Below are 22987 nucleotides of genomic sequence, written 5' to 3'. Positions count from 1 at the left end.
ATCCCCAGCCCTGGATTGAATTTTTTTTTTGTACAGGGGATTGAACCCAGGGGTCTTGCGAAGTTCCTTAAGTCCTCACTAAGATGCTGGGGTTAGCTTTGAATTTATGATCCTCCTGTCCCTGTCTCTTGAGTCACTAGAATTATAGGGATTTGCTTTTTATATAGTATTGGAGGTAAAAATCCAACTTCTTTTTTTTTCATGTGATTGTTTTCAGCACTGTTCCCTTATTGATTTACATCGCCTGCTCTGTCATAAACTGTTTCCATATGTATATACTCACACACACACATATATATACACATTTCTGGACTTTTTTTTTTTTACTCTGTCATTCATGTAGGGTTTTTTTTGTTGTTGTTGTTGTTGTTACTAGAGATTGAATCCAGGGGTGCTTAACCACTGAGGCACATCCCAGCCCTTTTAATTATTTATTTGTTTGTTTGTTTTCTTGTAAAAGATACCAGGGATTGAACTCAGGGATACTCAACATCCCTAGCCCTATTTTGTATTGTATTTAGATACAGGGTCTCACTGAATTGCTTAGCACCTCACAGTTGCTGAAGCTGGCTTTGAACTCAAAATCCTCCTATCTAATAGCCTCCCAAGATGTTGGGATTACAAGTGTACATGAGTGCCTGGCTCCTTTTTATATTTTATTTTGAAACAGGGCCTTGCTGAGTCTACCTTTGAACTTGCAATCCTTCTGCCTCAGCCTCCAGAGTCACTAGGATTACAGGCATGTTCCATCATGCCCAGCTAATTTTTAATTTTGAGATATGGTCTAAATTGCTTGAGGCTGGCCATGGAATTTATTGTGGTCCTGCCTCATCCTCTTTTTTTTTGTAGTTGGACACAATATATTTTATTTTTTATGTGGTGCTGAGGATTCAACCCAGGGCCTTGCAAGTGCTAGACGAGCACTCTATCGCTGAGCCACAGTCCCAGTTCTTGCCTCAGCCTTTTGACTATCTATCATGTGCCATCTATCCTACTTGTATGCTATCTTTTTAGAGAATTTTTTTTTTTAATATTTATTTTTTAGTTTTCAGCGGACACAACATCTTTGTTTGTATGTGGTGCTGAGGATCGAACCCGGGCCGATGCATGCCAGGCGAGGGCGCTACCACTTGAGCCACATCCCCAGCCCTGTATGCTATTTTTATCAGTGTAAATTTTTATATTTTTGTGAATTTTTATCTTAGGTCCATTAACTTTGTCATTGTGAAGGCCTTGGCTCTTTTTTGTGTGATGCCGGGGATTGAAATCAGGAGCCCTGGGCTTGGGGTTGTAGCTCAGTGGTAGAGTGCTTGCCTTGCATGTGTGAGGCACTGGATTCCATCTTCGGCACCGAATATAACAATAAGATATTGTGTCCATTTACAACAACAAAATTTAAAAAATAAAGAAATCAAGAATTCTTTACCACTGGAGGTATATCTCCAACCCACCCCCTTTTTTTTCCCAAGGTTGGACTCAAACTTGAGATTCACCTGCCTTAACTTGGGATTATAGTTCAGTGATAGAGTGCTTGCCTAGCATGCCCATTGCCCTGAGTTCAGTCCTCAGCACTGCAAAAATATAAGTACTATGCTTAATTCATTAGCTACATTTTTTTTAAGTTACAGAAATAATTCATTAACAAATGGTTATTATTATAGTTAAGATATGTAGTGAAAACCCCAAATTCTGTAGATCAGCACCAGTTTAGTACCTTATACAGAGGTAAGCACCCTTACCCATTTATTATGTTTCTTTCCAGACCTTTTATGTATGTATCTCTACATTGCATAGAATTGTTATTAAAAAAGCTTCTGTGATAATGCTTTTAAAAAATAATTTAGTTCTTGATTTCTTTTTAGTTGTTGATAGACCTTTATTTATTTATTTATATTGAGAATTGAACTCAGTGCCTCACACATGCCGGGCAAGCACACTACCACTGAGCCCCAGCCCTAGCCCTGATTTTTTAAAAAATTTGTTATGTATGACAGCAGGATGCATTACAATTCTCATTACACATAAAGAGCACAATTTTTCATATCTCTGGTTGTACACAAAGTAGAGTCACACCATTCGTGTCTTTATACCATGTACTTATGGTAATGATGTCCATATCATTTCACCATCTTTCCTACCCCCATGCTCCCTCCCATCCCTTCCCTTCCCTTTGCTCTATCTGGAGTTCATCTAATCCTTCCATCCCCCTCCCCAGCCACATTATGAATCAGCATTTGTAAATAAGAGATCACATTTGGCATTTGGTTTTTTGGGATTGACTGACTTCACTTAGCATTATATTCTCCAACTCCATCCATTTGCCTGCAAATGCCATGATTTCATTCTCTTTTAGAGCTGAATAATATTCCACTGAGTATATATACCACATTTTCTTTATTCATTAATCTACTGAAGGGCATCTAGGTTGGTTCCACAGTTTAGCTCTTGTGAATTGTGCTGCTTTAAACATTGATGTGGCTGTGTCCCTGTAGTATGCTGTTTTTAAATCCTTTGAGTGTAGACCAGGAATAGGATAGCAGGGTCAAATGGTGCTTCCATTCCCAGTTTTCCAAGTATTCTTCATACTGCTTCCCACCTCGGCTGCACTAATTTGCAGTCCTACCAGCAATGTATGGGTATACCTTTTTCCCCACATCCTCGCCAACACTTGTTTCTATTCTTAATAGCTGCTATTGTGACTGGAGTGAGATGAAATCTTAGAGTAGTTTTGATTTGCATTTCTCTAATTGCTAGAGATGTTGAACATTTTTTCTATGTTGGTTGATTAATTGTATATATTCTTCTGAGAAATGTCTGTTCAGTTCCTTGCTCATTTATTGATTGGGTTATTTGTATTTTGGTGTTAAGATTTTTGAGTTCTTTATATGTCCCAGAGACTAGTACTCTATGTGACGTGCGTGTGGTAAAAATTTGTTCCCAAAATGTAGGCTCTTTATTCACCTCGCAGATTGTTTCTTTTGCTGAGATGAATACATTCCATTTATTGATTCTTTTTCTTTAAAAAAAAAAATATTTTTGTAGTTGTAGTTGGACATAATATCTTTATTTTATTTATTTATTTTTATGTGGTACTGAGGATCAAACCCAGAGCTTCGCATGTGCTTGGCAAGTGCTCTACTGCTGAGCCACAACCCCAGTCCCCCATTTATTGATTCTTGATTTTAATTCCTGTGCTATAGGAGTCTTATTAAGGAAGTTGGGGCCTAATCCAACATGATGGATATTTGGGCCTTCTTTTTCTTCAGATAGACGCAGTGTCTGGTTTAATTCCTAGGTCCTTTATCCAGATTGAATTGAGTTTTGTGCACGGTGAGAGATAGGGGTTTAATTTCATTTTGTTGCATATGGACTTCCAGTTTTCCCAGCACCGTTGGCTGAAGAAACTATTTTTTCTCCAATGTGCATTTTTGGTGCCTTTGTCTAATATAAGATAATTGTTATTATGTAGGTTAGTACCTGTGTCCTCCATTCTGTACCATTGGTCTACCAGTCTGTTTTGGTGCCAATGCCATGCTGTTTTTGTTACTGTTGGTCTGTAGTATAGTTTAAGGTCTGGTATAGTGATGCCCCCTGCTTCACTCTCCTTACTAAGGATTGCTTTAGCTATTCTGGGTCTCTTATCAGATGAATTTCATGACTGCTTTTTCTATTTTCTATGAGGAATGTCATTGGGATTTTGATTAGAGTTGTATAATGCTTTTGGTGGTATGGTCATTTTGACAATATTAATTCTGCCTTTCTAACAACAAGGGAGATCTTTCTTCTAAGGTCTTCTTTAATTTCTTTTTTTAGCGTTCTGTATTTTCTGTTGTAGAGGTCTTTCACCTCTTTCCTTACGTTGATTCCCCAAGTTTGGTTTTTGTTTTTTCTTTTGTTTTGTTTTGTTTTTGAGGCTATTGTAAATGGGGTAGTTTTCCTCATTTCTTTCTCAGAAGATATGTCACTGATATACAGAAATGCTTTTGATTTATGGGTGTTGATTTTATATCCTGCTACTTTGATGAATTCATTTACTAGTTCTAGAAGTTTTCTGGTGGAATTTTTGGGTCTTCCAGGTATAGAATCATCTTCGGCAAGTAGTGCTAATTTGAATTCTTCTTTTCCTATCTGTATCCCTTTAATTTCTTTTGTCTAATTGCTCTGTCCAGTGTTTTAAGAACTATGTTAATTAGAAGTGGTGAAAGAGGGGGCATCCTGTCTTTTTCCAGTTTTTAGAGGGAATGCTTTCAATTTTTCTCCATTTAGAATGATGTTGGCCTGGGGCTTAGCATAGATAGCTTTTACGATGTTGAGATAAGTTCCTGTTTTGTCAAATGCGTTTTCTGCATCTATTGAGATGATCATTTGGTTCTTATCTTTAAGTCTATTGATGTGATGAATTATATTTATTGATTTCCATATGTTGACCAACCTTGAGTCCCTGGGATGACCCCGACTTGATCGTGATGCACTATCTTTTTGATGTGTTTTTGTATTTGATTTGCCAGAACTTTATTGAGAATTTTTGATTCGATGTTCATTAGAGATATTAGTCTGAAGTTTTCTTTCTTTGATGTGTCTTTGTCTGGTTTTGTAATCAGGGTGATATTGGCCTCATAGAATAAGTTTGGAAGTACTGCCCCTTTTTCTATTTCATGAAATAATTTGAAGAATATTGGTATTAATTATTCTTTAAAGGTCTTGTAGAACTCAGCTGTGTATCTCTCCGGTCCTGGGCTTTTCTTGGTTGATAGGCTTCTGATGACGTCTTCTATTTTATCACTTGAATTGATCTGTTTAAGATGTGGATATCATGCTGATTCAATTTGGGTAAATCATATGATTCTAGAAATTTGTCTATACCTTTGATATTTTCTATTTTATTGGAGTACAAGTTTTCAAAATAATTTCTAATTGTCTTCTATATTTCTGTAGTGTTTGTTGTGATATTTCCTTTTTCATCATGTATGTTAGTAATTTGAGTTTTCTCTCCTCTTCGTTAGCATGGTTCAGGGTTTGTCAATTTTATTTATTTTTTCAAGGAACCAACTTTTTGTTTTTTCAGTTTTTTCAATTGTTTCTTTTGTTTTAATTTCATTGATTTCAGCTCTGAATTTAATTATTTCCCATCTTCTGCTTTTGGTGTTGATTTTTTCTTCTTTTTCTAGGGCTTTGAGATATGATGTTAGGTCATTTATTTGTTGACTTTTTTCTTTTGAGGAATGAACTCCATGCAATGAACTTTCCTCTAGTACTGCCTTCATAGTGTTCCAGAGATTTCAATACGTTGTATCAGTGTTCTCATTCACCTCTAAGAATTTTTTAATCTCTTCCTTGATGTCTTTTCCAACCCATTGTTCATTCAGTAGCATATTATTTAGTCTCCAGGTGTTGGAGTAGTTCTTGATTTCTTAGAAATTTCTGTTCATTAATCTTTCTCTTCTTTTTTTGGTACCAGGGATTGAACTCAGGGGCACTTGACTACTGAGCCACATGCTAAGCCCTATTTTGTATTTTATTTAGAGACAAGGTCCGAGTTGCTTGGCACCTCACCATTGCTGAGGCTGACTTTGAACTCGTGATCCTCCTGTCTCTAATCTCCTGAGCCTCTGGGATTACAAGTGTGCACCATTGCTCCTGGCTTCATAAGTTTCTTATACTTAGTAGAGTTCTTCTTTTCCATAGGTGATGCGGGCAGCAGAACTCCAAAAGACCAGAAGGTGAGTTGGGGTAGGTGGGAGACAGTTGAGAGATATGAATTTAAAAATGGGAGCTAGGTTGGGGTGTAGCTCTAAGGTAGACTATTTGCCTTATATACACAGGGCCTTCGATTCAGTTCCCAACACTACAAAAGAAAATGGGTGAAATTTATGGCCTGAGCAGTCAGTTTACCTGTCAACATATTCATCCTGTAATTTGCGTTGAGGGCTATAGTCCTCTAATAGATTTCATAAGAATGCAAAAGAACGTTACCAAGAAATGCTATCTGCTGAGAGTGCTTTATGAAAGTGAAATGTAACAGGATCCTGCTAGGGGAGATTAATCAAGAAACGCTTTCTAAAGTCGACTTCTAAATCAGGTTTATAAGAATGGGAAATTTTTGTCTGATAATGGTAACTAGGAAGTTCCAAATATAACTCATTTTGTTTTATGAAATATTCTTTTTTATTTTTTTTAAATTTTTTTTAGATGTTGATGAACGTTTATTTTATTCATTTATTTATATGCGATGCTGAGAATCAAACCCAGTGCCTCACACATGCTAGGCAAGCATTCTACCACTGAGCCACAACCCCAGCCCTGAAAGATATTATTTCTTATTCTCAGGTTTCTTTCTTTCTTTCTGTCTCTCTTTCTCTTTCTTCTTTTTTTAAACTTGTTGCAGTGTTGGGTCTTGAACCCAGGATCTTTTATATGTTAGGCAAACACTCAACCACTGAGCTACATCTCCATTTCTCTCAAGTTATTTCTAACCTGATCTGCTTCCTTACAGCTCCGTGAGGCTATGGCCGCCTTAAGAAAATCAGCCCAAGATGTCCAGAAGTTCATGGATGCTGTCAATAAGAAGAGCAGTTCCCAGGATTTACATAAAGGTTAGAGTCGAGGAATATCTGGGTAGAGGTGGGAGGTGAATTATTACAAAGATTTCCTGGATAACCTTTTCCACTTCTGTGGGCTTCTTTTACCACCATAGGTAGGCTGTCTATGGTGAATGTTAGGATTATTAGTTATTTTGTTTTAATTGTTGTCTGCTTCCACCTTTTAAAAATTTTTTAGTATTTGTTATTTAGTTGTAGTTGGACCCAATACCTGTATTTTACGAGCCACAACCCCTGCTACCACCTTTTGTCTACTGATTGTGATATACCAGTCTCGTTATCCTTACAAGTTGTCAGATCCCAATTTTACTGATGCTGAGTTTCCAGTGTGTCATGTTTTATCTTAGCACTTATTAGCTGTCTACATTTAGATTGTTCCCATGTTCTTGAGTACTTTTTCCAGTTGGAGATTAGTGGGGAGAAAATAACTTGAACTATTATCAAAAGTTCTGCAGCAGGGCTGGGGTTGTGGCTGAGTGATAGAGTGCTTGCCTAGCACATGTGGGGCACTGGGTTCGATCCTCAGCACCACATAAAAAAATAAATAAATAAAGATTGTGTGTCTGGGCTGGGGCTATAGCTCAGTGGCAGAGCGCTTGCCTGCACGTGTGAGGTGCTGGGTTCAATCCTTAGCACCACATAAAAATAAATAAAATAAAGGCATTCTGTCCATCTACAACTACAAAAAGAATTTTTAAAAAATGATATTGTGTGTCCACCTACAACTAAAAAATAAATATTTAAAAAAATAAAATAAGTTTTGAGGCCAAGTTTTTTAGAAAGGGAAAAAAGTTTTATTGCATTTGAGTGGTAGTTACTATTGTTGTTAATAAGGAGTTGGAGTGGGCATGGTAGTGCATGCCTGTAATCCCAGTGACTCAAGAGGCTAAGTGACTCAGGAGGATTGCAAGTTCAAAGCCAGCCTCAGCAATTTAACAAGACCCTAAGCAAATTAGTGAGACCCTGTATATTATATCAAAAGGGCTCGGGATGTAGTTCATTGGCTAAGCATCTCTGGGTTCAATCCCCAGTACCAAAAAAAAAAAAAGTAGTTGAAAACATTGGGTTGAAGTGATATGTATATGAATTACATTGTAAACTTCAGTTCTTCAAGTTTCTCCTGTTAGCATATCTATGTTTTGTGTTTCTGCCTTTGGCCAAGAATAAAGAAAAGATGGCTAAGGATCACCCAGACATGGTGGCATGTACCTATAATTCTAGCTACTTGAGAGGCTGAGGCAAGAGGATAACAAGACCTTGTCTCAAAATAATAACAAGGGCAGGATTTTAGCTCTGTGGTAGAGCACTTGCTTGGCATGCATGAGGCCTTGGGTTCACTCCCCAGTACTGGGGGAGAAGAGTATTCAAGGATCAAAGGTTACCTCGTTTTTCCTGATACACGTACTGCCCTCTTTACCTTTCTATTTTCTGCCAACCTGTGGCACAGCGCTTTAGAACAATTTTGCTTTCTTCCATAGGAACCTTGAGTCAGATGTCTGGAGAACTGAGCAAAGATGGTGACCTGGTAGTTAGCATGCGGATTCTTGGCAAGAAGAGAACTAAGACGTGGCACAAAGGCACCCTTATCGCCATACAGACAGTTGGTATGTTCAAGCTAGAGAAAGCGCTTATGAAAGGCAACCTGTAGGTATACTATGAATTGTTTCTTTTTCCCCACAGCCTTTGTTATTGTCTTTCACATGGCAAGCAGGGAGGGCTTACTTAGGAATGACAGTTTTTTTACAATTTTGTCTTTTTCTTTTACTCAGGGCCAGGGAAGAAATACAAGGTGAAATTTGACAACAAAGGAAAGAGTCTGCTTTCAGGGAACCATATTGCTTATGATTACCACCCTCCTGCTGACAAATTATATGTGGGTAGTCGAGTGGTGGCCAAATACAAAGATGGGAATCAGGTCTGGCTCTATGCTGGCATTGTGGCTGAGACACCAAATGTCAAAAACAAGCTCAGGTACATGGAAGGAGGACTGGAAAAGGGGGAACATAGTGTCTGCCTATTTACGTCATAGTCCCGTTTTCACAATTGGGTTTTGTGTGAGGTCTGATAACCCTCTGTCTCTCTTTGCTATATGGGTGATTCTTTCTTTGGTTTCTTTTTTCCACCTCCCCTTTTCTTTTTTTAAGGGGAAAACTAGGAGAATAATCAAGATGCATTAATGAGGGCTGGAATTGTGGCTCAGTGGTAGAGTGCTTGCCTGGCATGATTAAGGCACTGGGTGTGATCCTCAGCACCACGTAAAAAATATTTAAATAAATAAATAAGTACAAAGGTATTGTGTCCATCTACAAAAAAAAAGGATTAATGAGCTAGGTATAGTGGCTTATGCCTATACTCCCAGCTACTTGGGAGGCTGAGGCAGAGAATCCCAAGTTTAAGCCCTGCCTAGTCAACTTAATGAGACCCTTTTTTAAAAGAAAAATGACTAAGGTTGTAACTCATTGATAGAATTCTTGTTTGGCCTGTGTGAAACCTGAGTTCAATCACTGGTGTCACACAAAGGGGGCAAAGAAAAGATCAGTTAGTGTGATTAAGGGAATAGAGAATTCATATAGAAGGAAGGAATGGAGAATAAATCATTGGCAGCATAGGAATATTCCAGAGGAACAAGAATAAATTGTTATCATTATTAATTTATTTTTTAGTTATAGTTGGACACAAAACCTTTATTTCACTTGTTTATTTTTTTTATGTGGTACTGAGGATTGAACCCAGGGTAGAGGCGAGTGCTCTACCACTGAGCCACAACCCCAGCCCAAAGAATAAATTATTTTTTAAAAAGGAATATGTTGGTTAGATTAAGGGAAAATTCTTAATTGGTGTGGGGAATAGAATGGAATTGCTTCCATTGAGTGTGTCCTATTGTGATCCAGAGGTGATCTATGAAAAAGTAATCTGTAGTTTGTGTTAAATATAATAACCTTCCCTCTCTATTAATCACCCTTCCTTTACAGGTTTCTTATTTTCTTTGATGATGGCTATGCTTCCTATGTCACACAGTCAGAACTCTATCCCATTTGCCGGCCATGTGAGTATCCTCCATTCTTCTTTACCTATATCAGTTTTTTTCCCCCCCCATCTTGTATTTCTTATCAAGATGCCTGAGTGGAAAGCTTTATTGTTTTGGGGTCTCCATAAGTTGGTTGATGTGGCTAATAAGTACAGTTTTATTATCCATTTCTATGCCTGGGTCTTTGTAGCCAGAGTAAGACATTAGAAGATCATAACTGGTGCTGGGGCCTCAGTTCAGACACAGTGACAGAGTGCTTACCTAGTATATGTGAGGTACTGGGTTCAATCCTTAGCACCTCCTAAAAATAAACAAATAACTAAAGGCATGCTGTCCATCTACAACTACAAAAAATACTAAAAAAAAATAAATAAATAAAAAAAATTTAAAGCCAGGTGTGGTGGCGCACACATGTAGTCCCAGCGCTCGGAAGGCTGAGGCAGGAGGATCATGAGTTCAAAGCCAGCCTCAACAAAGTCGAGATGCTAAGCAACGCAGTTAGACCCTGTCTCTAAATAGAGTACAAAATAGGAATGAGCATGTGATTCAGTGGTCGAGTGCCCCTGAGTTCAATCCTTGGAACCAAAAAAAAAAAAAAATCATAACTGGGTAAACTGCTCTTATAATAGGTGTTTAAGTGACTGATATTTGAAAAGATGTTCTTTCCTAGTCTCATGTTTGACCTAACATTTGTACAAACAGAGACTGTGTCAGATGGAGCTTTCATAGTCCTCTGTACTTGTTTCTCTGGCTTGGGTACAGACTCCTACAGAAGTGACTATTTTTGATTGCAGAGGAATCAACTAACATTACTGAGTTTCTACATAATATGGCAGTAAAACACATTGAGATTCCCTTAAAAATTTAATACAGGGCTGGGGTAGAGTGCTTACCTTGCATGCTTGAAGCACTGGGTTCAATCCTCAGTACCACATAAAAATAAAAAAAAATATATTATGTCGATTTACAACTAAAAAAAAGGTTGTTAAAAAAATTTTAATACAGAAAGCAGGTGTGGTGGAATATGACTATAATCCCAATTACTTGGGAGGTTGACACAGGACACTCACAAGCTTGAGGCCAGCCTCAGCAATTTAGTGAGGGCTTAAGCAACTTAGTGAAACCCTTTCTCAAAATAAAAAGGGCTAGGGATGTGGCATGGTGGTTAGTACCCCTGGGTTCAATTCCTGGTATCAAAAATTTAAAAATAAACACAATGGAATTTTATTTGGTTATAAAGACAAATGAAATTTTTAAAAAATTTAATATGGCTGGGTATGGTGGCTCATACCTGTAATTCCAGCTACTTGGGAGGCTGAGGCAGGAGATTTCAAGCTTGGCACTAGCTTTGGGAAATTAGCAAAACCCTGTCTAAAAAAAATAAAAAGGAGGCTGGAGTTGTAGCTAACGGTAGAGCGCTTGCCTCCCACATGTAAGGCACATGTGTGGCTCAGCGGTTTGATCCTCAACACCACATAAAAATAAGTTAAATAAGGGTATTGTGTCCATCTACAACTAAAAGGAATTTTAAAAAATAAAATAAAAAGGGCTGGGGATGTAGCTAAGAGGTAGAACACTACTGGATTCAATCCCTACTATGGCAGTGGGAGGGGTGGATTTAATGAGTGAGAAGGAAAAATTTTTTAATTTCATGATGTCACCTGATTTTTGTTTTTTCCCCTATCAAGTCATGTCCTACTACCCTCTCTCAGCTCTGTTTCTTCCTTGTGACAGTGAAAAAGACTTGGGAGGACATTGAAGACATCTCCTGCCGAGACTTCATAGAGGAGTATATCACTGCTTACCCCAACCGACCCATGGTGCTGCTTAAGAGCGGCCAGCTTATCAAGACTGAGTGGGAAGGCACATGGTGGAAGTCCCGAGTTGAGGAGGTGGATGGCAGCCTAGTCAGGATCCTCTTCCTGGTACTGTTTTTGTAAAATTGGAGGCAGTTTTCAGGGTGGGATTGGGCGATGGAGGCATAAGAGGCAGTAATGAGGACCTGGGGATGTAGAGTGGTAGAGTGCTTGGGTTTAATCCTCAGTAGCACATACAGAAGGGGAAAAAAGACAACAATGAGAATGACTTCATATCTGTAGTTTTCCTCTTTCTTATCTTCAATCTTTGCTTTGTCCTTTTATTTTTGTCCTCCTTTTTCTTCCTTTAGAAATAGATATAAAAATAAGGGGCTAGGGTTGTGGCTCAGCGGTAGAGTGCTCTCCTAGTACATACGAGGCCCTGGGTTGGATCCTCAGCACCACATAAAAATAAAATAAAGGTATTATGTCCAACTACAACTGAATAAACAAAATATTTAAATAAATAAATAAAATAAAGGTATTGTGTCAAACTACAACTAAAACAATATAAAATAAATGAATAAAATAAGTTCCCTGAATTTAATCATGACACTAATCTGTATGGTTTTGATTTTTTTTTTCCCTCTAAGAGTATTCTTACTATGTATAGGTACAAAGAAGGCAGCCCTTTTCATTTTTTCCGAGATTATGGTTTTCATACAGTAATGGGATAAAGAACTGAAGGAATTAGAGGTTTTGGTGATCTTGTAAAGCTCAGTTGAACTTCTCTCTTTTGTACCCATCCTCCTGTTCTCTTTTCCCTTGTCACCCCACTTCCTAGGATTAATGTTCTTCTCTGCTTTATTTCAACCCTTTTATCCTGACACTTTATGATCTTTGTCACACTTTTTATACTCTGTGTATAAATCTGTCTCTTGTGTAAATTTTTTTTTGGTATGTGGGTGGTCAGGGAGATGAGGCCTTGCTATATTGCCCAGGCTTATCTTGAAGAAGTCCTGGGCTCAAGCAGTCTTTCTTCCTCAGCCTCCCAAATAGCTGGGACTACAGACAGGTGTTCATGCCACTGTGCTAGTGTTCTCCTATAATTTCTTTTTTTTATTTATTTTTTATTTTTTTATTTTTTTTAGTTGTAGTTGGACACAACACCTTTATTTTACTTATTCATTTATTTATTATTTTTTCTTTTTTTTTAATATTTATTTTTTAGTTTTTCGGCAGACACAACATCTTTGTTTGTTTGTGGTGCTGAGGATCAAACTCAGGACGCATGCATACCAGTCGAGCACACTTCCACTGGAGCCACATCCCCAGCCCCTCACTTATTTATTTATTTACTTTTTTTATGTGGTGCTGAGGATCGAACCCATAGTCTCGTACGTGCGAGGCAAGCGCTCTACCGCTGAGCCACAACCCCAGCCCCCTCCTATAATTTCTGAAACATAGATTGTGGTGTTCTTTATACTCCTGATACCTATCATGGAGCCTGGCACATAAATGTATTGAATGGATAAGGAGTTCAGGGCTCATCAGGGAGATTTCTCAGGGGTGGCATATGGTATTTATTCTGTACAAATGAAAGGAAAGATTTTTAACCTTTAACCCATTTCACCCTGCTCTCCTTTTCTCCTGTCCCTAGGATGACAAAAGATGTGAGTGGATCTATCGAGGTTCTACACGGCTGGAGCCTATGTTCAGCATGAAGACGTCTTCAGCTTCTGCACTGGAGAAGAAGCAAGGGGGACAGCTCAGAACACGTCCAAATATGGGTATGTCATAAAGATTTGTAGGGGAGAGAAGAAAGAGAACAGATTATATACAGTAGCTATTCTTTGTTTACCAGGATGACACTGCTGACTCATTGTTACTTCTAGTGATGGATTTGTGGTGCTGTCTGCATTGCTATGCCCTTTATTTGTTCTAAACAACCACATAAAAATGTGGAACTGGGCTGGGGATGTGGCTCAAGTGGTATTGCGCTCGCCTGGCATGCGTGCCGCCTGGGTTCGATCCTCAGCACCACATACAAAGATGTTGTGTCCGCCGAAAACTAGAAAATAAATATTTAAAAAAAAAAAAAAAAAAGTGGAACACCTGGCTTAGGTTAGGTAGTGGTTGGTAGTTAACTCCATTGTCTATATGGAAATTGTTAGTTTCTGTGTTATAAAGTTTTGTTTTTTTTTTTTTAAGCCCAGACTGGTTTTCATTTTTAGGTTTTATATTTTTCATACTTTCTGATTGTTTTTTTTTTTTTCCATCAACATTAGTTGATCGAAGAGTGCATTTTTCAAATTCACAAAAATCTAACATAATTAATGGGGTGAATTGACTGGGGCAGGAAGAAAATTATTGTTTAAATCAAATGCAAGCTGAGCACAGTGGCACATGTCTATAATCCTAGCGGCTTGGGAGGTTGAGACAGGAGGATCGCAAGTTCAAAGCCAGCATCAGCAATGGCGAGGTGCTAAGAAACTCAATGAGACCCTGTCTCTAAATAAAATAAAATAGGGCTGGGGATTTGCCTCGGTGGCCAAGTGCTCCTGAGTTCAATCCCTGTACCACACCCTGCCCTTCCCCCCCAAAAAAAATCAAATGCGGATGTTAAGAGTTCCCCTTCATAAATAAATAAATAATAGGAACTGGTGATCCACTGAGTCACATCCCCAGCCACTTTTTTTATTATTATATTTTCAGATAGGGTCTCACTAAATTTGCTTAGGGCCTCACCAAGTTCCAGAGGCTGGCCTCAAACTTGTGAGCCTCCTGCTTTAACTTACGAGTTGCTGGAATTATAGATATGTGCCACCATGAAGGGCTCCAGATTTTTCCGTTAACTGTTTTTAGTACTGTATAAATTGAGGATCAGGTATATGAGTGAATGCAGCTGACACAGCTATCATCTTCTCAGAGATCATTTTCCTTTTCCTGTAGGTGCTGTGAGGAGCAAAGGCCCTGTTGTCCAGTACACACAGGATCTGACAACTCAGTTCAAACCAATGGAGCCCCCACAGCCTACAGCTCCACCTGCCCCCGCTGCCCCCTCTGCCCCACCTGCTCCTCCTCTGTCCCCCCAAGCAGGTGACAATGAGTGAGTGCTATTTGTTCTTTTTCCTTCAGTTTCTTTCACATATTTTCTGCATCCCTTACTATGTAATCTTTTCTCAATCTCCTAGAAGCTTGGAAAGCCAGCTTGCTCAGTCACGGAAGCAGGTAGCCAAAAAGAGCACATCCTTCCGACCAGGATCTGTGGGCTCTGGTCATTCCTCCCCTACGTCTCCTGCACTCAGTGAAAGTGCCCCTGGTGGGAAACCTGGGATCAATCAGACTTATAGGTGAGAAAATCTTGGCTCTTTATGGGCGTGTTGGCATCATGAACTGAGTGTTCACTGTGTAAGGAAAACACCTTGGCTCTAGGGGCTAGAGTTTAGAGTTATGATGCTGAGGAGCTTGAATTTAAAAAGGAAGCTAATATTAGGTGTTTCGGAGAAACAGAAAACAAGAATAATTGAATTCAGAAACTGGATGTCTAGAAATATAGTTATCACCAGAAAGTTATTTGTCAAAAATGTTCATTGAATTCAGTGTCATCATTACTATAACAGAAAGGAGATACCACTTCTTTCCTTGAGTCCTTGGAATTCATAAAGATATTTACAAGACACCCAACAGACAAGGCATTAGTAGCAGACTGGACTCTTTAATTTCATAATTCCCAGGCAAATACAATTTAGTAATAAGTCCACTATTGAAATAATGATGTCATCAGTTAGTGAAGAGTAACTAGAGATTATCATTGATCAGTTTTGGTACAGCAAGGGAAGATCTGACTTTCTTCAGGTATGCAGCTATTTGAAAAATTAGAGAAATGGCTTAGCTAGCTAGAGGAATAATTATACAACAAAGAGACCTGTTGTCTGATCTGATATCTTGCGTCTCATTTGCAGATCACCATTAGGCTCAACAACCTCTGCCCCAGCACCCCCTGCTCCTCCGGCGCTTCCAGGTCCTTCAGCCCCTCCTGGTCCTTCAGCCCCTCCTGGTCCTCCAGCCCCTCCAGCCTTCCATGGCATGCTGGAGCGGGCCCCAGCAGAGCCCTCCTACCGTGCCCCCATGGAGAAGCTCTTCTACTTACCTCATGTCTGCAGCTATACTTGCCTGTCTCGGATCAGACCTATAAGGAATGAACAGTATCGGGGGAAGAACCCTCTGTTAGTCCCACTGCTGTATGACTTCCGGCGGATGACAGCCCGGCGTCGAGTTAATCGGAAGATGGGTTTTCATGTTATTTATAAGACACCTTGTGGCCTCTGCCTTCGGACAATGCAGGAGATTGAACGTTACCTTTTTGAGACTGGATGTGACTTCCTTTTTCTGGAGATGTTCTGTTTGGATCCGTATGTTCTTGTGGACCGAAAGTTTCAGCCCTACAAGCCTTTTTACTATATTTTAGACATCACTTATGGAAAGGAAGATGTTCCCCTCTCCTGTGTCAATGAAATTGACACAACTCCCCCACCCCAGGTGGCCTATAGCAAGGAACGGATCCCAGGCAAGGGTGTTTTCATTAACACAGGCCCTGAATTTCTCGTTGGCTGTGACTGCAAGGATGGTTGTCGTGACAAGTAAGTTGGGGGTTGCAGGGGAGATAGCTGCCTCTGCTTCCAGCTTTATTATGGTTTCCTCTCTTTTCACCTTTCCTTTGCTTTATTACCTGTATTGCTTACTCTACTCCTGTAATCCCAGCTACTCGGGACATTGAGGCAAGAGAATCGCGAGTTCACAGCCAGCTTCAGCAAAAGCTAAGCACCTCAGTGAACCCTGTCTCTAAGTAAAATACAGAATAGGGGTATAGAGCTGGAGGTGAGGCTCCATCCATGGTCAAGTGCCCCTGAATTTAATCTCCAGAACACCCCCATACCCCCCTTCCCCACAAAAGAAAGTTGAATAGGAAGGCCAGAATCTGATGTGACCCCACTGAATAACTGTGGGTGTGTGTTTTACATTTCTTTTTCTCATTCTTCCCCCTTTTATTCTGCTTCCCTCTAATCTCTGTTTTGTTCTCTCATCTTTTTCTTACTATCTTAATCATGCTTTCTCATTTTCTTTCTTTCTTTTTTAATAGATACAACTTTTTTATATCTTTATTTATTTATTTGAATTTTTATATATGACAGCCAATGCATTATAATTTTCACTACACATATAGAACACAGTTTTTTGTATCTCTGGTTGTATACACAGTATAGTCACCAATTTGTGTCTTCATACCTGTACTTTGGATAATAATGATCATCACATTCCACCATCATTAATAACCACATGTGGTGCTGAGGATCGAACCCTGTGCCTCGCATATGCTAGGCAAGTGCTCGACCCCTGAGCCACAACCCCAGACTCATTCCTTTTTCACTTATGTGCATGAAAGAAGAAGAAAAAAAAACTCACTATCTTGTCCTCATACTTTGGTTAGCTGTTGTCCCTTTTTGTCTTATACAGGTCCAAGTGTGCCTGCCATCAACTGACTATCCAGGCTACGGCCTGCACCCCTGGTGGCCAAGTCAACCCTAACTCTGGCTACCAGTACAAGAGACTAGAAGAGTGTCTGCCCACGGGGTAAGTACTCAGGATGGTGTGGCACCCAAGAGGGAAGCATACTCATCACAAATTAAAAACTTGGAACCAGAAAAAGCATTTCATTAATTAAATCATGTTTCCTAAATTCCCAGCACATGGACTTTTCTTGAAGACATGTGATTGAATAGCCAGACATGGTTGTGCACACCTATAATCCCAGCAGCTCAGGAGGCTGAGGCAGGAAGATCGCAGGTTCAATGCCAGCCTCAGCAATTTAGCAAGGCTGTAAGCAACCTAATGAGAACCCATCTCAAAAAATTAAAAGGGTTGTGGGGGGCTGGGGATGTGGCTCAGATAGAGTGCTTGCCTGGCACATATGAGGTTTCAATTCTCAGCACCACATAAATAAATTAAATAAAGGTTCATCAGTGACTAAAAAATATTTTTTAAAAAAGGGGGCGGGGCTGGGGATGTGGTTTATTGAGTTCAATCCTTGGCACCAAAAAAAAGATTGACTAGTATATAATTTTCTGTTGTAGAAAAGATGACCTTTCATAGCTGTATAAGTGTTCTGATTGTGATTTACTCTAGCAAGTGAGATTCGTGTGGAGAAACATAGGCAGGGACCTGATTATATAAGACTTTGCAACCTAGAATGAAAGTTAGAATCAAATTCATGGAGTGATAGGATGCTGTTAGAGAGTTTGAAGCAGGTAAGTGATATATTCTGCCTTTTTAAGATTATTCTGTCGTCTTTGTGGTGTAATGATCTTGGGGCTGCAAAAGCTAAACAGTATTAATGAGGACATCATTGTAAGTTTGTAGATGAGAGTGAGGCAGTAATGACTAGGGCTTGTACTAGAATGCATGTGTGGCAGTTAGAAATGAAAGAGGATGATGTTAGTGATGTAGCTGGGTGGTAGAGTGTGCAGTTAACATGTTCAAGGCCTGGATTCAGTCCCAGCACCAAGAAGAAATGAAAGGGGATATGTCTGGGATGTATCAAGAGGTAGAGCTACAGAACTTGATACACTATGGAATGGGAAGAAAGGAGTAGAATCAAGAACCATTCTTGCTCAGCGCAGTGGTGCACTCCTATAATGCCAGTGACTTGGAAGGCAAAAGGATCTCGAGTTTAAAGCCAACCTCAGCAATTTAGCGAGGCCCTAAGCAACTCAGTGAGACTCTGTCTCTAATAAAACATAAAAAAAGACTGGAGATGTGGCTCGGTAGTTAAGTGCCCCTGGGTTTACTCCCTGATTTAAAAAAAAAAAAAAAAAAAAAAAGATTTTTTTTGGTTTAGCAGCCAACAATGTTGGTGCTTTTTATTTAGATGGAAGATTAGAAGAGGGTTGCAGATTGGAGTGAAATTTTAAAAGTTTGAGTTCACCTAGAGAGAATGTTGGTAGTAGAGAAGGGATCTCAGGTAAGCTCATGGTGCCTCAAAATTTAGAGGTTAAACAGAGAATATAGAGCCAAATATGAGACTGAGAAGGATAAGTCAGAGAAAGTAGAAGACAAGGAAATAGTGGAAATAGCATGATAAACTAGTACATATGAACATGAGTTAATAAACGTAATACTTAACCAGGCATGGTGGATCACACCTGTAATCCCAGCAGTTTGGGAAGCTGAGACTGGAGGATTGCAAATTTGAAGCCAGCCTCAGCAGCTAAGCAAGGCCCTAAGCAATTTAGCAAGACCCCATCTCAAAACAAAAATGAATAATAAAAAGGGCTGGGGATGTAGCTCAGTGGTAACCCCTGGCTTAATTAAATTTTTTTTTTTTTTTTTTTAAAGAGGGAGAGAAAGAGAATTTTTTTTTTTTTAAATATTTATTTTTTAGTTATCAGCGGACACAACGTCTTTGTTTGTATGTGGTGCTGAGGATCGAACCCGGGCCGCACGCATGCCAGGCGAGCACGCTACCACTTGAGCCACATCCCCAGCCCCCGAAATTTTTTGTAACTGAAAATTTTTTGTCTGTTTCCAAATTGAGAGCTAGGGATTACCTGGTAAGGTGGCACACGCCTGTAATCCCAGCTGAGGGAGGTGGAGGCAAGAAGTCCTGAATTCAAGGCCAGCCTGTGCAAAAAGCGAGGCACTAAGCAACTCAGTGAGGCCCTGTCTCCAAATAAAATATAAAATAGGGCTGGGGATGTGGCTCAATAGTGGAGTGCCCTAGAGTTCAATCCCTGGCACCGCCACTACCACCAAAAAAAGAAAGAAAGAGCTAGGGGTGTGGCTTTACCATTTGCCTAGCATATACAAGGGCCTAGGTTCAATCCCCAACTATTAAAAAAAAAGAATAAAAAAAGGGGTGGGGCACTCTTGTCCCAGCATAATAGATGAAAATAGATACCCACTACCCACTGAGAGACAGAATCAGGAAGTGTCAAAACTCAGAGGACAAAGAGAAAATCATAAAAGATACTGGAAGCTTGGGCTGTTGTTGTGGCTCAGCGGTAGAGTACTCGCCTCGCACGGGTGAGACCCTGGGTTCGATCCTCAGCACCACATAAAAATTAATAAACAAAATAAAGATATTGTGCCCATGTATAACTAAAAAAAAAGATACTGGAAGCTTGATGGCAATTTGCACAATCTATTCAGAATTTTAAAGGGAAATCATTTTGTTTACCAAAATGAGGGGGAAAGCCAAGAAAGAAAGGCACACATCCAAAAGACAGGATTCAACCCAGAAGAAAAGTGAAGGGAATGCCAAATGGTAGTGAATTGAAGGGGGTTTCCAGATTGATGCTGTGCACTCAATGTATAGAAAGAGCAGATTGGGGGCTGGGGCTATGGCTCAAGCGGTAGTGCGCTCGCCTGGCATGCGTGCGGCCCGGGTTCGATCCTCAGCACCACATACAAAGAAAGATGTTGTGTCTGCCGAAAACTAACAAATAAATATTAAAAGAATTCTCTCTCTCTCTCTCTCTCTCTCTTTAAAAAAAAAAAGAGCAGGTTGGGTGACTTGTAGGAGCAACTTCTTCAGCAGAATAGACTTGACAGGGCTGGGATTGTGGCTTAGCGGTAGAGTACTCTCCTAGCATGGGCGGGGCCCGGGTTCTATCCTCAGCACCACATAAAAATAAAGGTATTGTGTTGTGTCCATCTATACCTAAAAAATTCAAAAAAGAAAAGAATAGACTTGACAGGAAGCTTCATGGAGCCAGACTTGAGGGCACACACCTGTAATCCCAGCTACTCAAGACACTAAAACAGAAAGATTGTAAATTCAAGGCCAGCCTGGGTAAGTGTCCCTGTCTCAAAGTATAAAAAGGGTTAGAAATGTAGCTCAGTGTAGGACACTTGCCTAACATCTGCAGGGCTCTGGGTTCAATTTCTAGTACTACCAAAAAGAAAAATAAAGCCTGAAAGGTCTGAGTTGGGGGTGAATTTATGCTGAATACAGAGAATACTAAGCAACAGAAAAGGCAAATTTTTGGTTTAATTAAAGAAAATTCTGAACCTTATATAATGTTTAGATTTAATAATATTGGGTGGCTGCTACATGGGTGCTCATTGTATCTTTATTTACATGTTTAAAATGTTTTCTATATAGATTCCTTGTGTGTGTGTGTGTGTGTGTGTGTGTGTGTGTTAATGGTGGAGTAAACCTTAGGGCCTTTGCACCTGCTAGGTGAGTGCTCTACCATGGAGCTACACTTCCAGCCATATAAAAGTATTTTTTAGTAACCACAACTAGTATGTCACTTTCCTGCTTAAAACTAATAGCTACCCATTGCACTTGAATTTTATTCTAACCCATGTACCATTCTAACCAGATGGTACAAAACACTGTACTGTCTAGCAGCTTCCTATCTCTCCCACTCCAAAGTTGTTCTGGCCACACTGATATTCTGTTCCTGAATGCGGTTCACCCTGTGTTTTCCAATCTCCCTCTGGGGCCTTTGTACACTTTGTGCCTTCTTTTTGGCATCTTTCCATTGTTTTTTGTGTGGCTGTCTTTAACATTGAGCGCTCAGCTTTAATCTCACCTCCTGAGAGAGACCCTAGTCACTCCCTGATTCTGTCATTGAGCACCACCTTTATGTTCTATAATAACTTAGTCAACTCAGTTTCTCTTTCCCCATTAGAATGTAAGCTTCATGAGGGTGGAGACCTTGTCTGTTTTACACACTATCATATCACAGCAGCTAACTTACCACAATGCCTGGTGCATAACAGATTTTATGAAATTCATGAATGAATGAACTTGGTACAGCCACTCTAAAAGTTTTGTATGGTGGTGCTTAAACCTGACTTCTGATTCTGGACCTGCCCCTCCCAGGCTAATCCTGTTAACTACATACAAAAGATATTAACAAATAGCCCCCCACTCACAGAGAACTTTTAAAAGACCTCACAAAGTTGTTTCCTATTCTGGTGCTGGTTACATGGTATATTTTGTGTGTAAGAATTAATTGAGCTGTAGTCTTTTTTTGAGGGTGGGGATTGAATCCAGGGGTGTTTAATTACTGAGTCCCATCCCTGGACCTTTTTATTTTCAGAAAGGGTTTCACTTAGTTTCTTAGGGCCTTGCCAAATTGCTGAGGCTGGCCTCAAACTTTCGATCCTCCTGCCTCAGGTTCCTAAGTTGTCATGATGGCAAACGTATGCCAGCATGCCCAGCTGAGCTGCAGTCTTCGGTGTGTATTTTTTCCTATATTTTATTTAGAGACAGGGACTCGCCGAGTTGCTTAGGACCTCATTTAAGTTGCTGAGGCTGACTTTTAATTCCTGATCCTCCTGCCTCAGGTTCCCAAGCCATCAATGATACTTTTTTTTTGTTTCAAGGGATTGAACACACACACACACCTTTAGCTGGGCACAGTGGCACATGACTACTCACAGCATGTCAGGAAGCTAAAACAGGAGGCTTATAAATTTAAGGCTAGCCTTGGCAATTTAGCAAGTTCCTAAGCAACTTAGATACTGTCTCAATATAAAAAATAAAGAAAAGGGTTTGTGATATAGCTCAGTGGTAAAGTGTCCAATACCAAAAAATAAATATGTAATATATATATACACACACCTTTAGAGGGCTGCTTTGGGGTTATAACTAAGATGCATGTAAATCATTAATATAACACCAACAACTTTTTTAAAAAATTTATTTCTTGGTTCTGGACATTGAACCAGCATTGCTTAACCACTGAGCCCCATTCCTTTTTATTTTCTGTTATGAGACGGGGTCTTTCCAAGTTGCTGAGGATCCCAATAAATTGTCAAGGCTGGTCTCAAACTTGGGATCCTTCTGCCTCAGCCTCCCAAGTTACTGGGATTACAGGTGTGTGCCACCACACAAATTCTATTTTTGATGAATAGAAGTTGGTCTTACCATTTGTTTTTTTGTGTGTGGTTTATGGGGAAATATATATAAAATTTATTTGTTTTTCATGGTACTGGGGACCAAACCCAGATGTACTTAACCACTGAGCCACATCCTCACCCCTTTTTATTTTTTATTTAGAGATAGGGTCTCACTGAGTTGCTTAGAGTCTTGCTGAGTTGGTGAGGCTGATTTTTTTTTTTTTTTTAAGTTGGACACAGTACCTTTATTTATTTATTTTTATGTGGTGCTGAGGATCGAACCCAGGGCCTCACACGCACTAGGCGAGCGCTCTACCACTGAGCCACAATCTCAGCCTGGTGAGGCTGATTTTTAACTAATGATCCTCCTGCCTCAGCCTCCCGACTCACTAGGATTACAAGTGTGTGACATCATGCCCAGCTTGGTCTTACCATTTTTATCCAGAGGGATATGACTAATATGTCATTAACTAATTGCATTGTTGTCATCTTCCCAAAAGAAAATGCTTCCCTTAAATTTTAATAATGGGAAAATAGACTTCTTTTGGTTTGCTTTGCTTTGGTTTTGTACTGGGAGTCAAACCCAGGGCCTCACATATACTAGGCAGGCACTCTACCACTGAGCTATATCCCTAGACTCAAAAAGTAAA

The 22987-nt window shown here is 39.7% G+C and overlaps 1 protein-coding gene across 4 annotated transcripts in view; it reads left to right on the top strand.

Annotated features, from left to right (window-relative positions):
• Setdb1 (SET domain bifurcated histone lysine methyltransferase 1) overlaps positions 1–22987 on the top strand; it is a 44534-nt gene that overhangs the window by 14410 nt on the left and 7137 nt on the right. For 3 of the 4 annotated variants that reach the window (XM_027953876.2, XM_027953877.2, XM_071618460.1), the window contains 11 exons: positions 5686–5720; positions 6494–6593; positions 8078–8203; positions 8369–8570; positions 9572–9645; positions 11362–11552; positions 13084–13213; positions 14376–14532; positions 14618–14776; positions 15389–16066; positions 16941–17057. In XM_027953876.2, the coding sequence (XP_027809677.1) occupies positions 5686–5720; positions 6494–6593; positions 8078–8203; positions 8369–8570; positions 9572–9645; positions 11362–11552; positions 13084–13213; positions 14376–14532; positions 14618–14776; positions 15389–16066; positions 16941–17057 (1969 nt within the window). The remainder of the gene's footprint in view (positions 1–5685; positions 5721–6493; positions 6594–8077; positions 8204–8368; positions 8571–9571; positions 9646–11361; positions 11553–13083; positions 13214–14375; positions 14533–14617; positions 14777–15388; positions 16067–16940; positions 17058–22987) is intronic. The other variant, XM_027953878.2, reaches the window with a different exon arrangement.

Source organism: Marmota flaviventris, chromosome 10 (genome assembly GCF_047511675.1).
Source record: "Marmota flaviventris isolate mMarFla1 chromosome 10, mMarFla1.hap1, whole genome shotgun sequence".
In the NCBI taxonomy this organism is placed as follows: domain Eukaryota; kingdom Metazoa; phylum Chordata; class Mammalia; order Rodentia; family Sciuridae; genus Marmota; species Marmota flaviventris.
The sequence above is the reverse complement of the archived record's forward strand: the minus strand, read 5'-3'. Positions and strand labels throughout refer to the sequence as shown.